Raw genomic sequence first — 26,116 nt, forward strand, 5'->3', positions numbered from 1 at the left:
GTAACCCAAAAAGAATAATATCACTTTTACAGGTGAAAAATATATCATATATGTAAATTAAATCACACTAAAAACATAAAGGAAATCTGAGCGACTCTTATTTACCAGACAGCGCAAGAGCAAGTGAGTTATTTTCCATGTACTCATACACAAGCAACAACTGATTCTTCTCGACACAACATCCATAAAGCTTGACAAGGTTTGGATGATTCAGCCCTGAGATCATGCCTATCTCATTGACAAACTCGCGGTTTCCTTGGCATGACTTGGAAGAAAGCTGCTTGACTGCTATTATAGTTCCATCTGACAGCTCTCCCTGCATTTGATTTCTTATATCAATATCATAAACCAAAAAACAGCCATATTTTCTCAGGTATTTACAATTGAGGAGAACGTGGCCTCTGTTTTAGCATACTTTGAAGACGGATCCGAAACCTCCTTCTCCAAGTTTGTTGGCTTGATCAAAATCATTTGTTGCAGCTCGCAGTTGCCTCCAAGTAAAGCAAACTGTTTGCAAACCATGGGCTTTCAGATCTATGTGTGATCAGGTGCCCATCGAAATCATTAATATGCTAAAACAAAGTCATGTACCAGAAATGAATTCATACAGTACCAAATCTGATACCTCGTTCTCTTGTGTTATTGCCTCCTCTGCACCTTCTCCGAGCATATATTCCCAAAGCCAAGAGAATAATTGTAACCAAGGCACCCATTGACCCCAAAATTAGGGGATATTTAATTTGATGTTTTATTTTCTCCGCTGCAAACGATACACTAAAAGTGTAAACATATATACAGTTGCATCATATATAAACCAAGCTATAGAAAGAAATTTGTTAACAGTATTTTTTCTTTGTCTAAGAACCTCCGCATCGTGGCTCCTGACCTAAAATTTTGAAAGATGAATATTATGAAGAAGCACAAAAAGAAACTATTTACAAAAACGTAATAATCTAAAGTTATATGGCCATTTGAGAGTGAAACAACTCGTTGTGAAGAACTCCTTGAAAGTCATACGAGAGTAAGGTTTCTGAAGCAGATAGTTAAATGAAATGGAGTTTCAACGAGCAGAGGAGAAGGGTGCTTACTGTAACACAAGGAGATAGCAGAGATAAGAGGACCATAATATCCTCTTTTGGGAATGAGTGTTGTCCCTTTCCCCGCCCAATACAACCGAATCTCTAATACATGATCAGTCACATTCGCATTAACAGTTTTGATCACAGGCTTCAGAGTCCCATTAGCCTCTTCTTTGATGTTAAAATCTTTCAAAAACAATTTTTCCTTACAAGGGAGAAGAAAAACACAACAGCAGTAACTTCAATCTTTCACGCAACTGATTTCCCAAGTATGATTACAAATTAGCAATTATTCAGTAAATAGTTAAAGTTTACCTGAACATAGACATCAAATATGCGCCTACCAACACGACTGTATAGTTCTTTGTCTGAAAACTGAATCTCTATAAAATGGAGTTGAACATTATAGGTTCCATTTTCCAAGCAGACGCATAATAAGTTAGAGAGAGAGCTGATCGACGTGCAGTCTTATAAAGATCGGTAGAATCTCCAGTTGAAGTAGTGTAGGTATCATCCTCGCTTCCATCATCCTTAAAGTCACCTGTGTTACTGATTCCCCAGAATTCCGAGTGCTGATTTGTTTCGGCGTTGGTTATACCATTATCAGCTTGATAAGTGATTTTGCCCAAAGAGTTTGTAATACTCACGCTCTCTCCACCACAATTTATATGTAGTGATCGCTGATCTACAATCTATAACAATTATCACCATCAATTTTTTTTTTAAAGTAAATGCACTAGATAACCCAAGTGCTGTTCATAATTTGCAAGATGGGAAAAAACACTTTTGGAGTACTGTACAATTTATAATATACCAATATTACCCCTACTTCTCTATAATTTTTAGATGATCATGCATGATATTATGTCAAAGATATTTAATTTAATATTTTATAAAATTTCGAACACTTTCATTGATTCTTCTTATTCTTCTTCCAGCGACTATTATTCATTTTCTTCTTCTTCCACTTTTTATAACTCTGTTTCCTAATCCTGACCCGAATTCAAACCTGGACCCTCCTGTTCTTGGATCTTCCCCATCCGCTCCAACCGATTCATCATCACCAAACCCGTCTGTTCCAATTCTCTCAAATCCGCCGGCGCCGATCGTAAACCCGAACCACCTCTGCCCCGCCTTCTTCTACGCCTAATTCGAATCCTCAGCCGCAATTTTCACCTCCTCTGCCGGATTCGGATACAACCACCGCACCGCTTCCATCTACACCAGAAACAACAATCGCGCCGCCGCCTCCAGCGACAATATCGGCATCTCCGCCATTAAATCCGCCAAGCTAACGTATATATAAAGTGTGTATCTATTTGAATTACTCCTATAATTTTATTGTTAGATTACTAACAATAAATATAGAGTGTTATATGTTTTTGTAGCATACTAACTACAATAATAACACCTATAATAATCTAGATAATTCATTATTGTTATCAATCTAACATATATTTTACCTTGTTAATTATAATGTTAGACGTTAATTTTATATGTATTATGCTAAGTATACCAATAACATCTTTGATCATCTATATAACTCATTATTGTTATCAATCTTACATATTTTGTACCTAGTTAATTATAATGCTAGACGTTAATTTATATGTATAATTGATGTAAGCTAAGTGTTAGCAAGATAACAAAGTATGTAGTATAATAACAAGTTATGTAATTGTATAATTTATATGCTAACGAAAGAAAGATGATGAGAGAGAAACTTCATACAGGGAAGGAAGACTCGTAACAAAGGAAGAAGGGGGTAAAGAGTTATAACAGCTTCAAAGTGTCAGAGCAATGTCCCACCAATTTACTGTTTTTCTCATTTAGCAAATTTTGACCAAATTTTAGATTTTCTAGCAAATTCACTCTTTTTTTTAACTCCAACTATCACCATCAGTTAAAAAGAGTAAAATTGACTTATTTTTAAATGTTAAAAAAAGAATTAAGAAAAATCATAAAAGTCTGAACACTGAAACACTATAATATTCGATATATTAATAAATATGGTAAAACAATTCGAAAATTTTTATAAAAATTCGATACAAATATATGGTCTCATTAACACATCTTTATATTATTATTTAAATAGATATTTTAAAATTAAAATTTATTTTGTAAATTACTGCATGAAATGCCATAACAAATAACAAAGAATACTAAAATAGGAAAGTTTTTATTTTTCATTTAATAGAGTATATTCATTATTTAATTTTTGAATTAAAAAATATGATATTTTTTAATATTTTTTGTGTTTCAAATGATATTATATTATCAATGATATCACATTTATTTTCTCAATTGAACAAACATGAAAAGTCAAAATTAAAGTTATGATATTAAAAAGTGGTGAAGCATTTTTTATTTACCATAATTCGTTATATTTACATAATTATATAAAAATAAAATTTTTAAACTATTTTTATCAAATATTTTACATGAAAAAATTATTTTTTTAATAAGTTCATAGTAGAATGAGAATCATTAAATAGTGTACATTAGAAAAGTGATTTTAAGATTATATTTTAATCCAATCAAATAAATTAAGTAAATGGATTAGCCTGATATAAAGATTTTAATTTTTAAATGTTTATTAAAATATTAACTTTTAAAATAAGTACTACTAGGTGGAGACCCGCGCATCGTGCGGGTTTGCAAAGTTCATGAAGCTGAGTACTTTTTTTTTATGATATCAAAATGCTAATGTATTATAGAAACTTTTTATTTTGAAAGAGCATTCATAGTCATAAAATTGTTTAGTTGGATAATTGTATTTTTTAAAAGATTCATTAGTTCTGCAAACACAATTAATTGTTTTGTATTCTATTTGTTTTATGTTTGATTTTCGACGATGAAGACAATAATTAATAGGAAAATGATAAGTAAACTAAAATGTCATTTAATAAATAATCAAATAAACCATTTAAATAGTATAACTCTAAACCTTTTTAAAAAAATTATCGTTTCCTTACATTCTGAAAGACGGCTTTGTAAACAACGTTTAAAGTCTTGGTTTGTGGCTGACCCATTGTATCTGTTATCAGAATCTTCAAACCAGCTCTTGAAGTAACACGTGATATAGCCACATAAAGTTGTCCATGAGAAAATACTGGTTTTAGTAAATACAGGCTAACCTTTTGCAAAGTCTGTCCTTGACTTTTATTGATAGTCATTGCATAGACGATAGCTACCAAAAATTGTCTACGCCTCATTCTAAAAGGAAATCTTGTCAGGGAATTTCAATCTCAGCTTCATCGTTGTCAGTCGAAATAATTTTGCTGTCTCCTACATCTAAAATCCACTTTGAAAATGCCTATAGCTCATTATCGCGATCACCTCCAGCACCATTTTGAAGCCTCATATTCTTGGTTAGTTCTAAAACTGTACAACTGTCCCATAAAATAAAAGAATTTATGGTAGCCATAAGAGTTTGGGTGCTATTACCTCCTACAATAACAGGCAATATTTGCCTGAAATCTCCTCCGAATACAATGACTTTCCCACCAAAAATGTCATCATTTTTGAGTATATCACGCATACTTCTATCCAGAGTTTCAAAACAATATTTACTCATCATAGGAGCCTCATCCCATATGATAAGCTTTGCTTCTCTTATCAGATCAGCCTGAGTGAATTGCTATTTATTGAGCACATTGTTGTTGAATTAACAGCAATCAGGATGCCAAATCGTGAATGTGCAGTTCGGCCTCCTTGTAACAGCAATGATGCTATCCCGCTAGATGCAACGTTAAGAACTATCATGCCTTCAGATCTAAGAGCAGCACCAAGAATACTCCATAAAAAAGTCTTACCCGTTCCGCCAAAACCATATACGAAAAACATACCACCATTATTGTTGTTCACTGCTCCAATAATTTGATCATATATACTCTTTTGTTCATCGGTGATGGTTTTCAACATTTCTCTATGTGCTGCACGTAACTTTTCACGATCATAATTTTTTTTCTTCGAGAATCAGAGGATTCTTGTCTTTTTCGAATGAAACATCATCTGGTCTAGGCATTGTGTCAAAATTCTTTAAAGTGCTACCATTTCGACGCATGTATTTCTCTATCTTAAACAATGCGTGATTCTTCAACTGCATATCAGACATAATCAAATCTGCAAGGTAAGAAAAGTTTATTTATCTATTTGAATATGAGTAATTATTTATAGAAATATATTAAAAACATGTTTAGGAAATGTACTTTGATTCTTTTGTTTTTTTTCATCTTGTATAAGATATCTTCGGTAAGATATTCCCATGTTGAATTCCAAAGCTCTTGAGGGGCAGTGACAGAATTAGAAACCAGAATAATAGCAAATAATCGGCGCAAGAACTTGCCAGATGCCCATAAACTTGCTTCCTTAATAGCCTCAATATACTCTTTATCATCATCAAGCAATCCTAAAGCATAACATGCATTCTTAAATTTAGGATAAACAACTCCATTCACTTTGCGTAAATCCTCAAAGCTTTTCGGACACGGGACAATGTTAAGCAACACTCTTAGATGGTATGCTTCTATATAAGAAGGTGGCACATACGTAATTCTCCCAATAGCAAAACCTTTTTCCCGTACTTTCCAGGATCTGATTTTTGTTACCCAAACAAACATAGTTAGAAATTCAGCATATGTCAAATTGGCAGCCTCCTCAAATTGATTATTTGCCTCAAACCAAGCTAGAAACTTTGACCGTGCAACTGATGGACGATTAATTACTTCTTCACGGGATCGTCTTCATTATAGACAACAAACTGTTGATTAGGTAAATGAAAAGACAGCTGTACAACTGCTGTGGTACGAAAATGGGTAGGAAAAGCTAAGATCCTCCAACTGCTTTCATATGGCGACAGATACTTTAATATTTAGAAAATTTGTTAAAATAATTGTTAATAACATGGAATAATATAGATATATTGTTGAAATATAACTGACCTGCAATTTAAGAATCTTTGGACCTCATCATCAACTTTAACTTCTTCGCCATTTTTCTCAACTTTAGCTTGTATGTAATCTGGACCCTTATTAATATATTTGAACAAATATTTAATCGATCTAGTCTGATTACACCACTCAATATATGAGTACGAAATCGCAGTGAGAGCTTTTTGTTATAGGGAACCACATATCTGTTGTCAAGTTCAATTCCCTTTTTGGTGATAACCAAACCGTCAGGTCTTCGCTTATATATTGGGAAACCAGCATCGTCAATCTTCGTGATTGAACTAAAAGGTTTTGGATAGAACTTAGTACATGATCCATCCTGCATGCACACATTGTTCCTATTTAACTCACCGCATGGTCCATGTAGCATTGAATCACTTATCACATCGTAAAGATGAGGTTCTAAATCCTTATCAGGAATCTCTGCGGAAATAAACTTGTCAATGTCATCCCCAGTTGGGACTTTAGACTCTGGATCCAAGAAAAGTATAATATGTGATGCGGTAAACCTCTATTCTGAAACTCAATTGTGTACATTGTTGAGCCGAGGAAAAACAAAAAATCAAATAAGTTAAGCTTGTAAAAAAAAACTTAGTATTTTTTTCTAATTAAAAACTTTTTTAAAATTTTAAGATATTGAAAGTACCTGAATTTACTTTTCCCAATACTTCATCTTCGGATAAATAATCCATAAGATTGTCCAGCTTCAATTTGAATACTCTGCAACAGAGATCTGGCCTATCTTCTATGTTTAAATTATGTTTTTGCAAATATCTTGTAATCTTTGGCCACTTAGGATTACACGTTATCTTAATAAAGAAATCTGGATATCTATAGTACTTGCATACAGCCATTGCATACAGCCATTGCATCCAAGTAGTGTTGCATCATATACCTGGGACCACCAGTAAATGAAGATGGAATGAAAATTCTCCTACCTTGCTCCGCAAGATTAGATTCACCTTTTTCAGCAGTTAAGACAATCTTATCATAATGATCTGAACGAAAATTATTCTGGTTCAGCCAAATATATCACAACCTGTTAGATTCGATCATTGTATAAGTGTCCACTAAAAATTGCTGAAAAAGTCTTCCGGACATCATAATAATAGGAGATTCTCCTAAACGCTCGTGGATTCGGAAAGCGATGAACTCACGCATAGTAACATGCTTTTGTTTTTTACCCTCCATGTTAATAAAACCAATATCAATACCTAACCTGAATCCGTCTTCACCATATGGAAACAACAATGGGTATTGCAATGGTAGATAAATGGGATGCAACTCACTGATCCGTTGAAATTCACCTTTATCACTCTCTATTATAATATCACGCTTATCTCTATCACCACTAAAGTCACCAGGTATTAGTGCGGCGACGTCATTTGCGGTTGGAAGATTATGAGTTCTACCATCGGTCGCTCTACCGCTTCTGAGTACCAGGCGCATACCATTCAAGTCAGGTCTCATTGAAAGCCTATCACGAGCTGTTCTAAATGCTTTGACATGAGTATTATGAGTGTCCAACATTTTTTTCAATGCCTCGACTATTTCTTCTCTTAGACCATTGGGCGTCCCATCATTACTGCATAATAGGTAAATGATTTAGACATTTAGTAGATAGAATTTAGAACTTTAAAATTTGGATTGTAGACGTTAAATGAAAAATACCTAAAATGAGCCATACGATTTTTCGTTTCATTGACTGTGTCATGTATATAAAGCTGCAAGAAAGCCGGTTGTTTACCAGTAGCTGGTATCATATCACATATTCTATGATAATTTTCACCACACAGCTAAAACACGTATGGCCCAGGACCTTTGTTGATATTATTATTCACTTTTCCACCAAGAGATGTAAAGGAAAACATCATATTGTATGTCCGAATGTTCTCACGAAAATGTGTTCGAGTATCACCTTTGTTGTAAAGTAAAGAGAGTATTGTATTTGGTGGTTTTTTAAGAAGAGGTAGAGTTACTTTTCCCTTATGACAACACATGGTGAAAATAGGGGTTCCTTTAATGCGCCTTTTATTTATTCTTTCTCCAAACCACATGTATGCATTGCAATGACTACACATATAAGCTTGATCACCTTCATCATAATAACCTATGTAGATTGATTATGAAATATATTAGTAACTCGTTTATTCGAATATATGGTTTTGAAATAGTATAGATTGGACATTGTAAAAAAAGTTACCATTGGTAGCCAATCCAATATCAGCAAAATCAGAACAGTCGGTTCGTAAAAATTGTTGATTAGTTGCAAATTTATCAGCTGTATCTTGTGATTTAGATAATCTTTCTTTGTGATGAGTGTCTTCACTTTCAGTCTCATCATCAGTTGCAACAAAACAGACGAAATCATCTATTCCGTCTGGTTTGGGTAAGAGATCTGCTTAAATATTTCAATATAATATGTCAGACACAGAGGGGAAATTTATACAAAATTATATTTCGAGGTAGATGAAGACTAACCTGCGTTTTGATGATTATGACGTGCTCTTTTTGATCGCAAAATTTTGATCCTTGTTTTCCTGGCCATTTGAGAACGTTTTCTTTTCAAGGTAATATCATCTCCAGTTTGGTTAAATATGGTATCTTCTGGTGCATATTGCGGGCTTTTCGAAAGTAAACCTGCATAACCGAATAATTAATGTTTTAAAAACTTGATATTAAGATATCTTTATTCAATGAGAAAGAGTTAGTAATAATAGTGTTGATGTCACGTCTATTAAAAGTAGGAATCGGTTTTGGTTTTGGTGTTCTCGGTCTATATTTCTTCTTTGGAGGCATCACTATAGAAGAACGAATACCACTTTATCCTGCAAATGATTAAACTGTTAAAAACGACATTGAAAATATGAAATTTATATTTTAAATTTATTGATTGAAAACCACGAATATGGAGGATCCATATATATAGAGAGATGTAACTGCAGTAATCAAAGACATTGTTTTAATTCACTCAATACAAATGCATACTTCAATAAATTATATATATCCATAATCTTTAATTCAAAATTCTAAAACTCATAATATATACATCTATAATCTATATATATGTACTCATATAATTTATACTTTAGTATACTACAATAAAATATATATTTCAATAATCTACATATAGTCGCAATTTATACTTCAAACCGAATGATGATTTGATGGACTAAATTCTGGTACAGAAATTTCTGAATTTAAACCAAATTATAAGATAACCCGAATGAACGTACTAAGCTAAACTCAACATAATAATTTTATTTGGGAAAAAAATACTAATATCTACAATTTTATTTACAAATTAGTTAATTATTTTATTTTTTGTTATGATTTTCTGTAACCGACTCCATATCTGAACTGAACCAAACTCAAATTTGAATCAAAACTATACCAAAACCACGTTACATTTGATTTTTTTAACTTTTTTTCTAAAACCCTAAAAAATAAATAAATCAAACAAAACTATTTAGTTTTACCTATAATTCGGATTCTTAATTATCGTTTGTCTAGACTAACAATGGGAAACCCTAATCTTCACAGCCAATCTTCGTCTAACAATAATTCATTGCTGATGAAATAATTCATTGCCGAGACTAACAATAATTCATTGCTGATGCTCAAATATAGACTTAAATTTATATATTTATATATAAATAATTTTTTCTTTTAAAACTCGTATTTGGCATCTATTCTACTGATCTATTTCGCATGTGTTAAAGACGCCTTAATTTGTGTCTACTCTATCATTTATGTTTGCTATGTTAATCTCTCTTCGTTATATCTTCCTGCCAAAACTTTTTTAATATATGAAAGATTATATAAATATCAAAGTGTTTTCTGAGGTTACAATCACGGAGCCAGAAATTTACCGAATGCTATCTAATGAGCATGTAAGCCTATTCCTTTAAACAACCCAAAATTGGATCCAAAACTATATGATATTTTCTTCTCAAAACTCGATGCATGCATTCTTTCTTCTTCCACATCTTAGAGAGCGGCCCTTACTGCTTTCATTGTTCCTAATTTCACCAAATAAATACAGTAACTAATATAAAGCTCGACCTAAGTTAATATGAACTTTTCAATGAATAATCGGAGTAGATCCGAAAGTGAAACTCATATTAATCTCTAAGACCTATAGTCATATAGATGGAATTTTTGTGCTACTTTAAAGCTTTTAAGCTTTTAAGTTTTTAAAAATTTTAGACTGAATCTCACCTTTTTCTGTATAAGAAAAGGAGAATGGTTTGTGTGTCTTAGTTGATGATTGATAAGAGGTATATATAGCATTGTGAAGATTTAGTTATTAGCAGATCTTACCAATGTGGGATTTTTAATACTTTTAAAACACATCTTTACTGCAGACACTTATTTACATATTTTATCAATTTACATATCTTTTATGGTTAATATATTTTGTTTAAGATACACGCACTTTGATTTTAGTGTAGGATTACGGCTTGGTACTTGGGGAGAAGAAAATTTACTTATTTATATGGGATAGTGATTAACTAAATCTTTTAAGATTCGGATATATATGGAAGATTTATGTTGATCAACAATTTAAAGGAAATACGGGATATTATATTTATAGAGAGAAGAGTGAAGAGAATACCAAATTAGGTTACACTTATGACCCAAGTAATTTAATTATTTTCTGTTTTGTTTGATTATAGGAAAATAGTACAATCTATGGTCTATATTAAATGCTTAATTTCTAAATTTATCAATGATTATTAAAAAATAATTAGAAACTATTTTATCAATCGAAATATTAAAAGAACAACATACTGTTGTAAACTTATTGAAATATGAATATTGTTGTATAACACACTTTGTAAGAAAATTTATAGATAGTCCTAATAAATATTAGCCTCTGAATAATAACTTCGTTCAATGACATCGGGAAGTACTCCTCGTTAGTGGCCGAGATCGTTTTCTTGGTAACCTTAAAAAACAGGTAAAAGTTTAAAGATGGACAATTGTAGACAGCCTATATATTATAAAAGTCGTTAGTAGAATATGACTAACATAGTAACGAAATCATCCACTTTTGTTACAAGAGGATTTATGTGAACACGAGTTGGTCCGGCAGATGAAATAGTAGGCTTTCCTATAATTGCAGATGAACTTGTAATATTGCAGAGGACCACAGGAATAATCTTCAACAATCTCGCCACAATCCACAGTACAGATACCATTGAAAGGGAGCCTGCATGCATAAGTTTTATATCTAATAAATGTAGGATATAATTTATAGTTGTTGGTAATAGAATGGCTTAGGAAGTGATTTGACCTGTTTTTGAAATCATCGATAGCTTGAAAATCTTTGTTCAAATAGGACAAAGTTGCTGGCGTAGCTGACAAGAAAACTACACCATTATAAATATTCCCCAGCACACTTGTTGTGATCATAACAACATTAGTTTTACTAAATAGCCTTAACTTATCTTCAAATTGTTCAGCTTGTTCTCCCCACAGTACCATTGTAGTGTCGATTCCATTAATTGCATTGTTTGATAAGCTTAAATGTTAGTATAAAATTAATCATGAGACGATTTTAACAAACAATCCTAGATATGGTTAAAATTTATAAATCTATTTTTTAAAGTATATCCATACCTTTCTAGTATCAATGTTAGAACAATTCTTCTAACAACAATGCCTCCTTGGATACGGGCATCCTTTTTTTGCACATGCTTGATATAAGTAACTATATCTATGCAGAGAAAAATATTAATATTAAAGACGGACTAACACATTTTTTATTTATTTTGAACTTACCGTATAGATGGTTGAACTTATTGTTTGTTTGGTTGAATAAATGCATCGACATATTCTTGATCGCTATCAGAGTGTTCGTGATGTGGATCTAGAACACAAACCGTCTCGTTTTGATTTGAGTCACCTGTCCAACAGATAAAAACAATAGATAGAATATGCGATTATGTTACTTTTTTTAAAAAAAAAAATTATAATCAGTTTATATTTATAAGAATCACCTGTTAGATCCATTGTTTTAATCAATTGTTTGAATCAATGAGCTGATTTTGCAGGATGATACCTAGATTTAAAAAAAAATAAAGAAGGTATAAACAGAAGCTATAAATAATATAAACAGAAGTGATTTAAACAAGAAAATCAAGTTATGAAAAATCAAGGTAACTTGTTTTACGACGCGTAATGGTAATGTCACCTTGAAGTTTGGAAAATTTGGAGATCTTACACGTAAGAAGTTTGGAAGATCTAACACCACGTAATCGTTTTAAAATTAAAATGCATAAATGGAGTTCGTTATGAAAAAAAATATATGAATACAGAGATAACAGAAGAAAATTTAAACGATGCTGCTGAAAAAAATTAAGAAGAGGAATTAGACTTTTGAGAAGGGTAAATTAGTTGTTGTAGGTGAAAAACAAATGGAGACTAACTATATATATATATAGTGTAGGATAAATGTTTTAGGGTTTTTTTAAAAAAATTTTTGGTGACCCATTTTACAGATTTGGTGAATTAAACAAAATTGATGGCCCATTATTTTTAATAGTACCGATGGCTCATTAAAATCATATTAATCATAATAACACGTAGGATTAATGATAATTCAATTAGAATTTAAAAAAATGACACGTATATATGACACATAAGCAAATTGCTCTGGTGTTGACACGTAAGAATTTAACTTCGTAAATAATAGTATAGATTCTCAAATTACTAAATATTATGATTTATCGTTCAAAACTAACAATAATTTGTTGTATTTTTATTTAAATATATATATATATATATATATCAAACCTAAGTTTGAAAAATATTATACTATTTTTATATATATTTAAACATGATAAAATATTTGTTTATATTCACAGACCATTACAATATTATAATTTATTATGGGTTAGCTTGAATTATATTCTAATCCACTGTTAATAGGTTAAATAAACTACTTATTTTGTTTAAACTACAATATTTATTATCATTAGTTAAAGATATTATAAAATTTATTAGCCAACATTTTATAATAAATTTTTATAATATAATATTTAAAATATTATAATTATGTGTATCGCGCAAATTAATTCCTAGTAGAATAATAAGTTGAATATACTCAATGATTCTGTTTCACCGTAAGTGATGTTTTAGGAAAATTAAAATTTGTATTCTACAAATTGTTTAATCATTAGTTGAATTAATGTTATAATATTTTATACAAAAACATATTTTTATAAAAAAGGAAAGAAAATAAAATGAACTCTATTTAGGTTTCTATAATTTTTATGTTCTATTAATCAGATTAATTTGCTAATGATTGCATTAAAAATATAAAGTAAATTCCCTTTTAAATAAAGAAACATTCAAGAAGAATGTGCTTTAAAAAATTAAATAAACAAATTAGAAGATTGTGGACCTAAATAAACTAATTAATATGGATTTACTGATTTAAAAACTGTTTTTAAGCAATTTTAGTATATTTTTCATAAATTACGAACTTTATAATAAAATTAATAAAATGGCATAATTCTAGCATAATTAATTATAAAGTTTTTGATGTACATCAATATAACTAATGCATTTTTGAGAGAAGTCATAACGGCTCTATATGAGTATATGTATCAATGTATGTACTTACAGTTCCCGTTCCTGCAGCTGATTCCACCAGCGCATGGAAGAAGCGTTCTGTATGACAAGACGATCAGAATATTTAGGCACAAGACATTATTAAGACTATTAAGTTTAATCTCCTTCCAAGATAAAGCATAGAATACTTACAAATTCTTCTTCAAATATGAGCTCCGGTATGTGTTAATGTTACTGATTCAACAGAAAGAGAGAACAGAAACATCAACATAAGTAGGTTATAAACAATTACTAGAAGACTATCCGGCCTACCAAGATATCATGCTCTGATGCTCTTACCGCTTTTCTTGGCAACTAGGCGACCATGAGAAGTTGTTATACGAGAGATCGCTGTGAAGATTCACCGAATAAAGAAAATTGATAAGACGATTAGTAGACAAGGCAGAAATTTTTTCAAGCCACATAAACAAGGGAAGGCCTGGAACGTACACAATAGATTTGCTGCTGAGTAAAGCACCAGATTCAATATATCCAGAAAGCATATTGCCAGTCAAATAGCTGAAAAAGAACATGTCTATTGGTAAATTATACAGAGTGATTCTGTAGTTTTCTTGCGAAAATGTCTCCAAAATTCTCAAAATATTATTATAGTACTTACGTGTACCAATTGAATTTTGGTACGAATTGTACTCCTTGAACTTCACCAGTCAACTTGTTAAATGATAAGTCACTGCAGCAAACAGCTTGTGAAAATAAATGGATTTCTTTTGATAGATATGTAATTGTGTAAATACTGAATAAATTTGCTTATATAAACCTATAGATCCTACGCAAACTCCTCAGGAGATAAATGTGGAAGACATTAAACAAGTTAGTTTTGATATTTTTAAAACTTGCAAATCATACCCAAAAAAATTAAAAAATACAAATGTTTAAACTTGAAAAGTCCTTTTAAAGTAATAAAAAGAAACTTACAGAGTCTTTACGGTTTCAATATTCCAGATATAAGAAGGAATTGGACCAGACATACTCACATTCCTCAAAATCCTGGACCAGGGAATGAGACTTAACTTTATAATCTAGCCTGAAAATCCTAAGAAAATAAAAAAATCTTCAGTGGGAGAAACATACAGGTGTTCGATTTTGCTAGATATATTCTGGGGAAAGGAGTTTATCCCAGTCGTATCACAAATACTCCTGCGTATACATATATAATGCTTTAAAACATGAGCTTCATTTCGATGATCCTTTTGCTAATCCATTAAGTGTAGTTTATTACAGTTCAGTAAGAGTTTCTGTGTGGGCTACTGCGTCAGGAATAGGTCCTTTCAGTCCACTTGCGTCTAGATGTCTGCTGATCATACACAGTTGAGATAGTGTAGAAACAGAAAACAATAAAGAGAAATTACATTTAGTGATGAAGGATTAGCGCGTACAGCTTTTTAAGCCGAGACCAGTTGCCAATGTATTCTGGGATGATTCCAGTAAAGTTATTGTCATCTATCCTACTGCATAATGAAAACAAACAACTAGATTAGAGCTTTGATCAAACATATTTCTTCTGTTTTATAATGTATAACATATTCCTTCTGTTTTATAATATAAGTTATTTTAGAAAAAAATTTTGTTTCAAAATATAAGTTGGTTTCACATATCTATGCAACCAGTTACATTTATTGAATATTGTGTAACCATTTATATTATGCAGTTTTTTTATGATTGGTTGAGATTTTTTAATATATAATCTATATATATATTAAAATAATGCCTTTTGAAGAGCAGTATTTTTTTAATCTCCATTGTTTTTAGCTAAACAACTTATATTATGAAAAAGAGGAAGTATCATCTTGGACCAGTCTAGCTTTCGTTGTTTCATAACATTCAAATCAGTTCACAATCAAGCAATTCATAGTACAGAGAAACAAAGCATCTATAAAGTTCAATGCAAAGGCTCTAAATTAACAGGTTTCAGCTAGATTTAGGTGCCAACAGAACAACATATTTACAGTTAAAAAGGAATCTTTTGAAAACTTTTAACAACTTACACTTTTTCAAGGTTTACCAGCCTAGCAAGAGTAATAGGAAGGCGACCTGTGAATTGATTGGACGCAAGTTCCCTGCAGAAACTCAGATTCATGAAAGATCACAAACTGTATGTTTTCCCCATAAAACCAAAATATTCTTGCAGCTTAAGAAAATGGTTAAGAAAGATGCAAGAGAGGACACTTACAATCCTGTTAGGTTAGTCAAATTGCCTAGCTCATCAGGAATCGGACCAGAGAACTGGTTAGCTTCAACCCCTCTGGAAACACATTAACAAAATGATGCCCTTTTACCACAACTAATCACTATATATACCAAAAAAAACTTATCTAAAATTGATGCCCCTTAAGTTTAATTAAAATATGGTGCTTAAAACAGTTGCTTTACGAGCTTTACCCCAAGGTCAGCCTAGTGATTATAAGACACATCCCTACAGGTAATAGAAAAACAATTACAGACGTACAGGAATGTCAAATTTTTGAAGTTTTGTAAACCAGTTGGTAAAGGACCAGACAAATTATTCGCGCAAAGCGAGCTGCCAGAAAAAACACGGCAACGTTAACTTGCAAATCATTAAGACAGCTGCAAAAAGAAACAAAGATAAACAGAGTGAGAGAGAGAGAGAAAGAACTAACATGTAAGTGAGGTATCACATTGAAGCCCATTCCATCGGGATTGGGCCCGAAAGGTAGTTTCGGCACAAGTCTCTACAAAGAACAGCAAAAAATCACTAAAAACAATTGTTCAATAATTCACTATAAAACTTTCTCATGGCTCTTTCTGTTTCTGGAGATTTTCTTGCAACAAGTTTTGTTGATATCTCCATTCTTGGGTCGGTTTTAACTTTTAACACTATTACATCATTTTGTCATCTCTTTTGTCTTTTAATTTTGTCATAATTTGAAAGGCCTCAAGAGGAGAATCTCAAAACCGCCTGTTGTGATTTAGCATTCCCATTCGAAACCAAAACAAAACAACTAATCTGCAGCTAGGTATGGACATTCGATTATTTGGTTCTGTTTGAATTTTTCAGATCGCATTCAACATCAAATTCTTGTTCGGTTTGGTTCTGATTTTTTTAACTTCAGAATTTTTGATTTAGAAAATTTCCATTCGGGAACAAATTACATTTTGGTTCTGTTTTGGACAAAAAGTTAGAATTAAAAAAAAAACAAAAACGATTTAACTTAATTTATGTAAGATTGTTGCTTTTTGATAAATTCAAATATATTATAGATTTTAAAAAAATATTAGTTCTTTTAGTAAATTTCAGTTAGTTCCTTTTGGTTTAACAAAGTTCGAATTCAATTTGGTTGGAGATCAGGGTAAATCTGGTATTAAAATTTCTATTATTTTCTGGTTATTTTGGCATTCGGTTTAGATTCAGTTTCTTTAATCTTGGTAAGAGCTGAAGTTAAAAGAATATTTTTTGAAATAGCACTTTGCAATATTAAAATATAATTTTTTATAAATTGGTTTATGAACGTATATAAAAATATCTCTATATTTTCAATTGGTTTATGAACGTCCATAAATTTTCTCCATTAATAACTACTTGAACAATTTTATTCACATGTTTTTAACGTCAAAATCTTATATACATATTATAAAATTGTATAAAACCTAATAAACATTTTATAATATTCTATATAAAATTTTCTAAACTTTATCAATATATTTTTAACCTAGTTTATGAATGTTTATAGAAGCAAGTGGACTAGTGGTTGTTACACTTCTGTTCTTATCTCACCCGAGTGGAGGTCGACTCCAACCTTCCCCATATGGGATGTTGACAAAATATGTATTACAAATAAGCACTAGGCTAAAGACGCTCAACAAACTGATGCTTTAAGCACCAAAATATTTTAAACATTGTATAAGTATCAATTTACAGTATTTAATTATAGTTAGTAGTTTAACCCGGTTTACAGTATTACTTTGCATGTTTTATCCTTTTTTTGTTTTTTTTGTTGAAAAAGGTATTTATTAATAACCTAAAAATATAAGATAATTTGCAAGAATAATAGGTTTTGAAGAGCAAATTAGGTAACTATTATTAAAAGCCAGACAATTGAGTAATTAAGAGTAGTCAACTTTAAAATGAGTGATGAAATAACAAAAGAGCCATTGCTTTCTTATTTTGGACATTGCTTTTTTACACGAGTTGGACCCGTTCTTTCTTTAAAAATTGTAGACGCTAACTTCTTCTTTCAATAATAGCAGCGATTACTTTTACTGTTAGTATACAACTTTAACTTCATCAAGATTTGTGTATGCATCTATGTTATTTTGAATATATTTTGAAACATACATATTCAATTAGTCTGTTATAAATATACATATATATTAATCAACTATTCTAAACAAACTGAGCTTATAATTAGAAGAATAAGATAGTTGATTACAAGAATAATAGTCAAAAAAAATATGTATGAATGTAATAGTCAGCTATTTTTGTCTATTAGTTTTTGAGGAGATAAAAGTAGAGATAATGAGAAAGAGGATAAAAGGATTTGATTAAAAAAAAAAAAAAAAGAGGATGATTTTTTTTGTAAAAAAAGGTAAAAATGTAAAATGTATCATATGAGAGAGAGGAAAGAGAATATATAGATGAGAAAGCTGAAAGAGAATGTAATACAGGTTAAAATATGAAATGTGTATAGTATTAGTTAGACGGGGTGTTAGATCTTTAACAATGAATAAAATATCATATATATTAAAAGCGAAGTAATTTTTTAGTTTTAAGATTTTTCATTGAGTTTCAAAGTGGTTAATTATTTTCCTGTCTTTGTATTAATTGGCAGAATTACCCTTAATAAAATTATTATAGTAATGAGCTATTTTAATTTTTGTGAATTTGTTATAGCCTGTATTTTGATATGATACAAAATAAAAAAAAAGCTCATGGATTACCTACAAAAGATTAGCACAAATCGTATTTGCTGACCCATTATATAAAAACCTTAGCCTAAGTTTGTTTGCAATCCCGATTGAGTAGCTGGCCCGGTTCACTCGTCCAAGGGGGAGTGTTATAACACATATCATATATGGACTCTTATACCGGCCTATTAGGCCCATCAGGGCATTGTACTTAACCTAGATTCCCTATGTACTCTATATATACATTCCAGTGATTAATAAAGTTTCTAAGTTTTCACAACAGATTGGATATTTTCAGATATCTGCGAATCTATTATTTGTAGTTAATTAAATTAAAAAAAAATAAAGAAAACCCTACGTTATGTATGGACTATAAATATGAATTTTTCATGCTTTTATTTTCGTCAGCCGTAAAAATTATTTTAGGTTTAGATGTTGTTACTTTTTAGCTTTGTATGTTGCAAACCTTTTTTTTTTATGGAATTGTTTCTTCATAACTGTTTACACTCTTCTCACTTTTTAATTTTTTTTCCTGTTTTTATATATGTCTATAATTCATGTGGAATTTATAACACACGATGTAAAGTCTATATAGTTTTGTTTCTTGAATAACACGTATCTATTCTATGAGTCGTGCTTTTGTACTTTTCGTTTTATCTTTTCTGTTTTCGTTTTGTTAGTACGTTGGCCATTATCTCTAGCTTTTGTTTTTGTGTGTTTTTTTGTTTTAGTAGATTGGCTTCATTGCACTACTGTTTGTTGTGTTCTGCCATGTTCTTTTGTGAATTCTAATGCTTGCCTGCGGTAGAAATTTTCTGCTATTGGTTGTATGTTTTCCAGCGTGTCTTGATTAGGCTAATTTCTTCTTTCCTTGGTGCATTTATTTTTTTGACAAAGCTTCGTGCATTTATTTTGCTAGCTATGATATTTATTTATTTTGTTTTTACTTTTGTAGATGGTTCAGAAATTTCATAAAGTGGTCGTGTTTTTGATTATGGGAGAGTTGATTTTGTGTTTTGACGATGGTAGTGAGGGGTAAACTTGCTTGTTTCTATATTGCTTTCTTTGTTATTATTATTTTATTCAGATTTTAAAATTCGTATCTGAAATGGAGTCTTTTCTTTGCTTATTTTTAGATTTTTTTTTAGCATAACTAATATGGGTTTTATTTGTTTGGATTTTGTTTTTTTAGGGTTCATGTTTACTTAGATGAAGATTGTTTTGGTGTTTACGGTTCTGTTTTTTTTTTATCTACCTGTTAATTGTTTTGTTTTGTTCTTAGTTAGGGTGTTCTGTGATCAATTTGTTATTGAATATGTTATGATGTTTTTCAAATTATTTGCTGTTATTCGTATGTTTTTAATGTTGATGTTGTCTCATACTCTCATTGTTGATGGTTGGAATGGGAGAAAGAAGAACACGCACAAAAACAAGAAAAAAAAAATGGGAAGTTAAAAACACAAGATGAAAAGATTAAATAAGGAAATTGAAACATAAAAAATAGGAACGTCTTGTACATTTGTCATTATATATATTAAATAGGTAAGATTATGTATATTTATATATGTGTATGTATATATATTACATATTTCTTTAGTGGAAGAAGGAAAAGCGATAGGGAGAGCAAAGAATAAGTTTCTTCTGACTTCTCATATTATTGCTGTACAACACATCTATTTATACAAGAGAGTAGAGAATGAGGTTGGTAAAATATATGGACTACACTACAAGTGGTAGGTAGAGTAACTTTGTTACTTAACACATTAACGTGAATAATTAATATTCAACACTCCCTCTTAATTATCCATCATTAATAATCTATTACGTACTGTCTCGTTAAAAATTTTATCATAGAAAAACCCATTGGGATAAAAACCATGACAAGGAAAAAAGAGTACAGCTACGTAATCTCTTTTTCGAAATGATGGATATAAATTTCCTCCATAGGTCTCGTAGTCGGCGCATTCCAATACTATGAACATGTTTTCTGAATGATATAGTGGGAAGCGCCTTTGTAAAGAGATATGCTGCATTGTCACTCGAGCGAACATATTGGATATCCATTTTCTGATTCTTCTCGAGTTCTTGAGTGTAAGAGAAAAACCTTGGAGGAATATGTTTTGTTCGATCGCTCTTGATGAAACCTTCTTTGAGTTGAGCAACACATGCAGCATTATCTTCGAACACTTTTGTTGGTTCCTTATCAATGACTATTCCACTTGCACCTTGAATATGTTGAGTCACAGATCGGAACCATATGCATTCTCTACATGCCTCATGGAGAGCAATGATTTCCGCATAATTTGAAGAAGTGGCGACCAAAGTCTGTTTTTGAGAACGCCACGAGATCGCTGTTCCACCAACTGTGAAAACATATCCAGTTTGCGATCTAGCTTTATGCGGATCTGATTAATATCCTGCATCTGCAAAACCAACTGGACCAACTTCGAGGTTTCTAGGATAAAATAAACTCAGATCAATCGTACCTTGGAGATAACGAAAAATATGTTTAATTCCATTCCAATGTCTGCGCGTAGGAGATGAGCTGTATCTTGCAAGTAGATTAGTAGCAAAGGCTATATCTGGTCGAGTACAATTTGCAAGATACATAAGCCCACCGATAGCGCTCATATAAGGTACTTCAGGACCTAATATGTTTTTGCTATCTTCACAAGGTCGAAATGGATCCTTGTTAATATCAAGTGATCTATTGACCATTGGAGTACTCAAAGGAGTTGCTTTATCCATTTTAAAGCGTTTTAACACCATTTTGGTGTAATTTGATTGATGCACAAATATTCCGTCTTGGAAATGCTCAATCTGGAGCCCTAGACAAAATTTTGTCTTTCCAAGATCTTTCATTTCGAACTCTTCTTTCATGTGAGTTCTTGCATCATCAATCTCCTTTTGAGTTCCGATTATGTTCAGGTCATCGACATATACATCAATGATCACAAATCCTGATGAGGATTTCTTAATAAACACGCAAGGGCATATCTCACTCAACAAGTATTCACTCAAGCGATTATACCACATGCGTCTAGACTATTTTAATCCGTAAAGTGATCGCTGTAATTTGACCGAACATATATCTTTAGATGCTTTAGGCATCTTTGATCCTTCTGGGATCTTTACTCCCTCTGGGATTTTCATATATATGTCACTATCAAGTGATCCATATAAATATGCAGTCACAACATCCATAAGGTACATATCTAGATTTTTAGATGTCGTCAGGCTCATTAAGTACCTGAATGTGATTGCATCCATGACCGGGGAATATGTATCTTCTAATCAATTCCCGGTCTTTGAGAAAAACCGTGTGCCACAAGTCGGGCTTTATATCTTATGATCTCGTTTTTCTCATTTCTTTTTCTCACAAAGACCCATTTGCACCCGACTGGCATTACATCTTCTGGTGTAATGACTATAGGTCCAAAGACATTTCTTTTATTCAGGGAGATTAATTCATTTCTCATGGCCATCTGCCATTTCTCCCAGTCAGACCTTTTCTAGCATTCTGACACGGACCTTGGGTCTGGATCATCATTTTCATTATCAATTTCCTTGGATACTGAAAAGGAGAACATTCCATTTGTATCATTTATCTCACTTCTAGCCCATAATGTCCCACTTTGGGCGAAGTTAATAGAAATCTCATACTTTTCAGTATCATGTTCGTCTTCTGGACGAACTTCTTTAACTGGTTCTTCTAGAACCTCTTCAAGTATGTCTTCAGGACATATATCTTTATATGGTTCTTCTATAACCTTTTCACCAATGTCTTCAAGACATTTTTCTTTATTCGGTGCTTCGGGAACCTTGTCTCCCAATTTATTTTCTTTCGAGAATTTTTATCCTTCCCATCGGCATCCCGCGCTTTAATTGAACCCGCGATTCATTTGCTTTATTCCCATCAATAATTTGTTCCGGAACATTTATTTTTGATGGAGCATTAGCAGCGGGGATATATGATGTTGTCACCTTTCTCGTATATGTGAACGCAACAGGTAACTAGTTTGCCAAACTTTGCAAATGTATAATTTTCTGAACTTCCGCCTCGCGATGATGGGTAGGGGGATCAAGATAAGCCAAGGTTTGTGTACACCATGTGATATCCTTTGGTGATTCTCTTGATCCTCCCCCCCAACACTGAGAATTCATTTTCATCAAAGTGACAATCGGCAAAACATGCCGTAAACATATCTCCAGTTACCGGTTCAAGATATCTAATTATACTTGGTGACGTATAGCCGATATATATTCCCAATCTCCTTTGTGGCCCCATTTTTGTTCTTTGCGGTGGGGCTATTGGGACATAGACCGCACATCCAAAGATACGGAGATGTGATACATTTGGCTCTTTTCCAGATGTTAACTGTATTGGAGAATATTCATTATATGCACTTGGCCTCATCTAGACCAATGCCCCAGCATGCAATATAGTATGTCCCCATACAGTAATTGGGAGTTTTGTTCTCAATATTAACGGTCTTGCAATCAACTGCAACCATTTTATTAAAGACTCAGCCATGCCATTTTATGTATGAACATGTGGAACCGGATGCTCAACAGCGATTCCTAATGGCATACAATAGTCGTTAAAGGCCGCTGAAGTGAATTCACCAGCATTATCAAGCCTGACTTTCTTTATGGCATAATCAGAGAATTGCGCTCTCAACCTGATTATTTGGGCAATGAATCTTGCGAAAGCCATATTTCTTGTGGTCAATAGACACACATGTGATCATCTACTAGATGCGTCAATTAATACCATAAAATATCTAAATGACCCGCACAGTGGGTGAATCGGCCCACATATATCACCATGTATTCTCTCTAAGAATACAGGGGATTCATTCCCAACTTTGGCTGGCGAGGGCCTAGTTATGAGTTTTCCTTGAGAACATGTCTGACACGAAAGCTCTCCCGATTGAAAAATCTTCTGGTTTTTCAATGGGTGGCCACTCGAATTTTGCACAATTCTTCTCATCATGATTGATCCAGGATGGCCAAATTTTTCATGCCATACTCTAAATGTACTAGTAAACCCTGGGTTTATTGTAACATAGGATTCAATCTTATTTATTTTTGTGCAATATAACCCAGAGGACATCATTGGTAATTCTTCCAATACATGTTTCCTCTCAGATGTGATGCAAAGATATTCAATGCCATTCTTATTTGTACTTGGTATATGATATCCATTTCCTCGGATATCTTTAAAACTTAGCAAGTTTCTACTAGATTTGGGGGAATATAATGCATCACTTATTTCAAACTTTGTCCCCCTTGGCATTGAAAAATAAGCTCTTCCAAAGTCTATTATAATGTTTGCATTACCAGATATGGTTCTCACGCTTCCAGCAGAGTTCTTTATTTTGAGACAGGAGAAATATTTTTTATCTTTAAGAATAGTATTTGTCGTAGCACTGTTTGCTAGACATGTATCTCCATCTTGAATCTCAAACGCTGACATATTCTGATCACAATATGCAAGAAAATGCATTAATAGACTAAAAACACGATTTTAGAAATTATTTTATATTAAGAAAAACATTTTCTTGTTAACAAAAATATATTACATTCTTATTTAAAATTACATTGATTTTTCTTGTCTTCTTCAAGAAGACTTTATATTACATCGATCTTAATCGCTTTGTTTCCGTTGATTCTTCAGGATCAACAAGGAAATCAGCCATATCAAGATGAGTATAATCACTTATGCCATCAAAGGAAGGTCCAGCTTCATCAGAGATGAAATTGGTTTTAAAATTCTTTTCTTTATCCTTTTCTTTGGCATCTTGTGATGCTCGGTACAGATCGGCTAAATGTCTTGGCGTGCGACATGTTTTTGCCCAATGAGTTTTCATGCCGCATCTGTAACAAGCAGTTTTTTTTGCTTTCCTGCTTCCCTACCAACATCATTTTGTCTACCTCGTCCCCGACCTCGTCCGCGACCGCGGTTACGGCCTCGACCGCGTCCGCATCCGTGTTCGGTTCTATTATTTTGACTGGATGACGCAACATTCGCTTCTGGGAATGGCGATGATCCAGTTGGGCGAGTTTGATGGTTTAACATCACGAGCTGATTATTTTGTTCAGCTACAAGGAGGACTTGCATCAACTCCGAGTAAGTGGTGTAACCTTTTGCTCGGTATTGTTGTTGCAGGAATACATTTCCAGGATGAAATGTTTGGAGTGTTTTTTCGATCATGTCGAAATCACTTACCTCCTGTCCACATAACATCATCCTGGAAGTAATTCTGAACATAGCGGAATTATATTCACCAACACTTTTGTAATCCTGAAACCGGAGGTTCAACCACTCATGTTTGGTTTTCGGTAAGATCACATATTTCTGGTGATCAAACCTATCTTTGAGAGATTGCCAAAGATCTGCAAGATCTTCTTTCATGATGTATTCCTGTTTTAAACTATTATCGATGTGGTGGAGCAAAAATATCATGGCTTTCGTCTTTTTCTCATCTGATGTCGTTTCCGACTAATCGATGGTATCGAGAAGTCCGTTTCCTCTTAGATGCATTTTTGCACCTACTGCCCATGACATGTAATTTTTACCAGACACATCAAGGGCAGGGATTCCGAGCTTTGCCAAATTTGATATGATAACTTTATGTATATCATAAATTTAGCGGAAATTCAATTTGAAATTTTTTTTTAAAAGAAATATGATAAAAACTTTTGAATATGCATGTATAATAAAAATATATACTTAGGCAATATAGAGGCAGAACCTTCTATTTAATTGAGGAGGCAGAGCCTGCCATAATTTTAAGGAAGAGGTATAACCTTCTACTCTACAAATATAAAATCAAGGAGAAGGCTTAGCCTTCCACTCCATTAATATAATCCGAGGAGACATAGTCTACCATATGATCATATGATCGTGAAAGGATAGCCTATCATAACGATCGGTTCGGGGAAGGCATAATCTATCATCCCGTAAACTTGAAAATAAATTGAACATAAATTTAAATCAATGGTTCGGGGAAGGCAGAGCCTATCATCCCGAAATAATATATAAATTTGAAATAAATTAAACATAGATTTAAATCTTACCTCTTTTGGTATAAAAACGGATCGAAAGACGCTCGTGCTGATAATATCTTGTAAATTTGTCCTTATTTATATTAAATAGGTTAGATTATGTATATTTATATATGTGTATGTATATATATTATATAAACGTCTTGTAAATTTGTCTTTATATTTATTAAATAGGTAAGATTATGTATCTTTATATATATGTATGGATATATATTATATATTTCTTTAGTGGAAGAAGGAAAAGCGATAGGGGGAGCAAAGAATAAGTTTCTTCTCACTTCTCATATGATTGCTGTACAACACATCTATTTATACAAGAGAGTAGAGAATGAGGTTGGTAAAATATATGGACTACACTATAAGTGGTAGGTAGAGTAACTTTGTTACTTAACATATTAACGTGGATAATTAATATCCAACAGAACGGAAGTAAAAAATATGTTTATGCATGACTCATAATATTTATCTAACTGAAGTTAAACCAAATAAGTGATCCAATAACCAATAAAT

General features: G+C 32.1%; 1 protein-coding gene across 1 annotated transcript in view; it reads right to left on the reverse strand.

The window, feature by feature from the left end:
• Positions 1-26,116, reverse strand: part of LOC18017496 (probable LRR receptor-like serine/threonine-protein kinase At1g29720) — a 49,361-nt gene that overhangs the window by 912 nt on the left and 22,333 nt on the right. Inside the window, 24 exon segments of the mRNA XM_024155577.1 lie at positions 106-316; positions 416-534; positions 626-760; positions 866-886; positions 1,089-1,284; positions 1,395-1,507; positions 1,510-1,771; positions 4,055-4,191; positions 4,527-4,719; positions 5,089-5,204; positions 5,428-5,675; positions 6,927-7,029; positions 7,216-7,616; positions 13,952-14,002; positions 14,102-14,170; positions 14,277-14,342; positions 14,588-14,659; positions 14,744-14,809; positions 14,892-14,963; positions 15,049-15,120; positions 15,658-15,729; positions 15,843-15,914; positions 16,119-16,190; positions 16,291-16,362. Coding sequence (XP_024011345.1) covers positions 106-316; positions 416-534; positions 626-760; positions 866-886; positions 1,089-1,284; positions 1,395-1,507; positions 1,510-1,771; positions 4,055-4,191; positions 4,527-4,719; positions 5,089-5,204; positions 5,428-5,675; positions 6,927-7,029; positions 7,216-7,616; positions 13,952-14,002; positions 14,102-14,170; positions 14,277-14,342; positions 14,588-14,659; positions 14,744-14,809; positions 14,892-14,963; positions 15,049-15,120; positions 15,658-15,729; positions 15,843-15,914; positions 16,119-16,190; positions 16,291-16,362 — 3,011 coding nt within the window.

Source organism: Eutrema salsugineum, unplaced genomic scaffold (assembly GCF_000478725.1).
Source record: "Eutrema salsugineum unplaced genomic scaffold, Eutsalg1_0 scaffold_2, whole genome shotgun sequence".
Classification (NCBI taxonomy): Eukaryota; Viridiplantae; Streptophyta; class Magnoliopsida; order Brassicales; family Brassicaceae; genus Eutrema; species Eutrema salsugineum.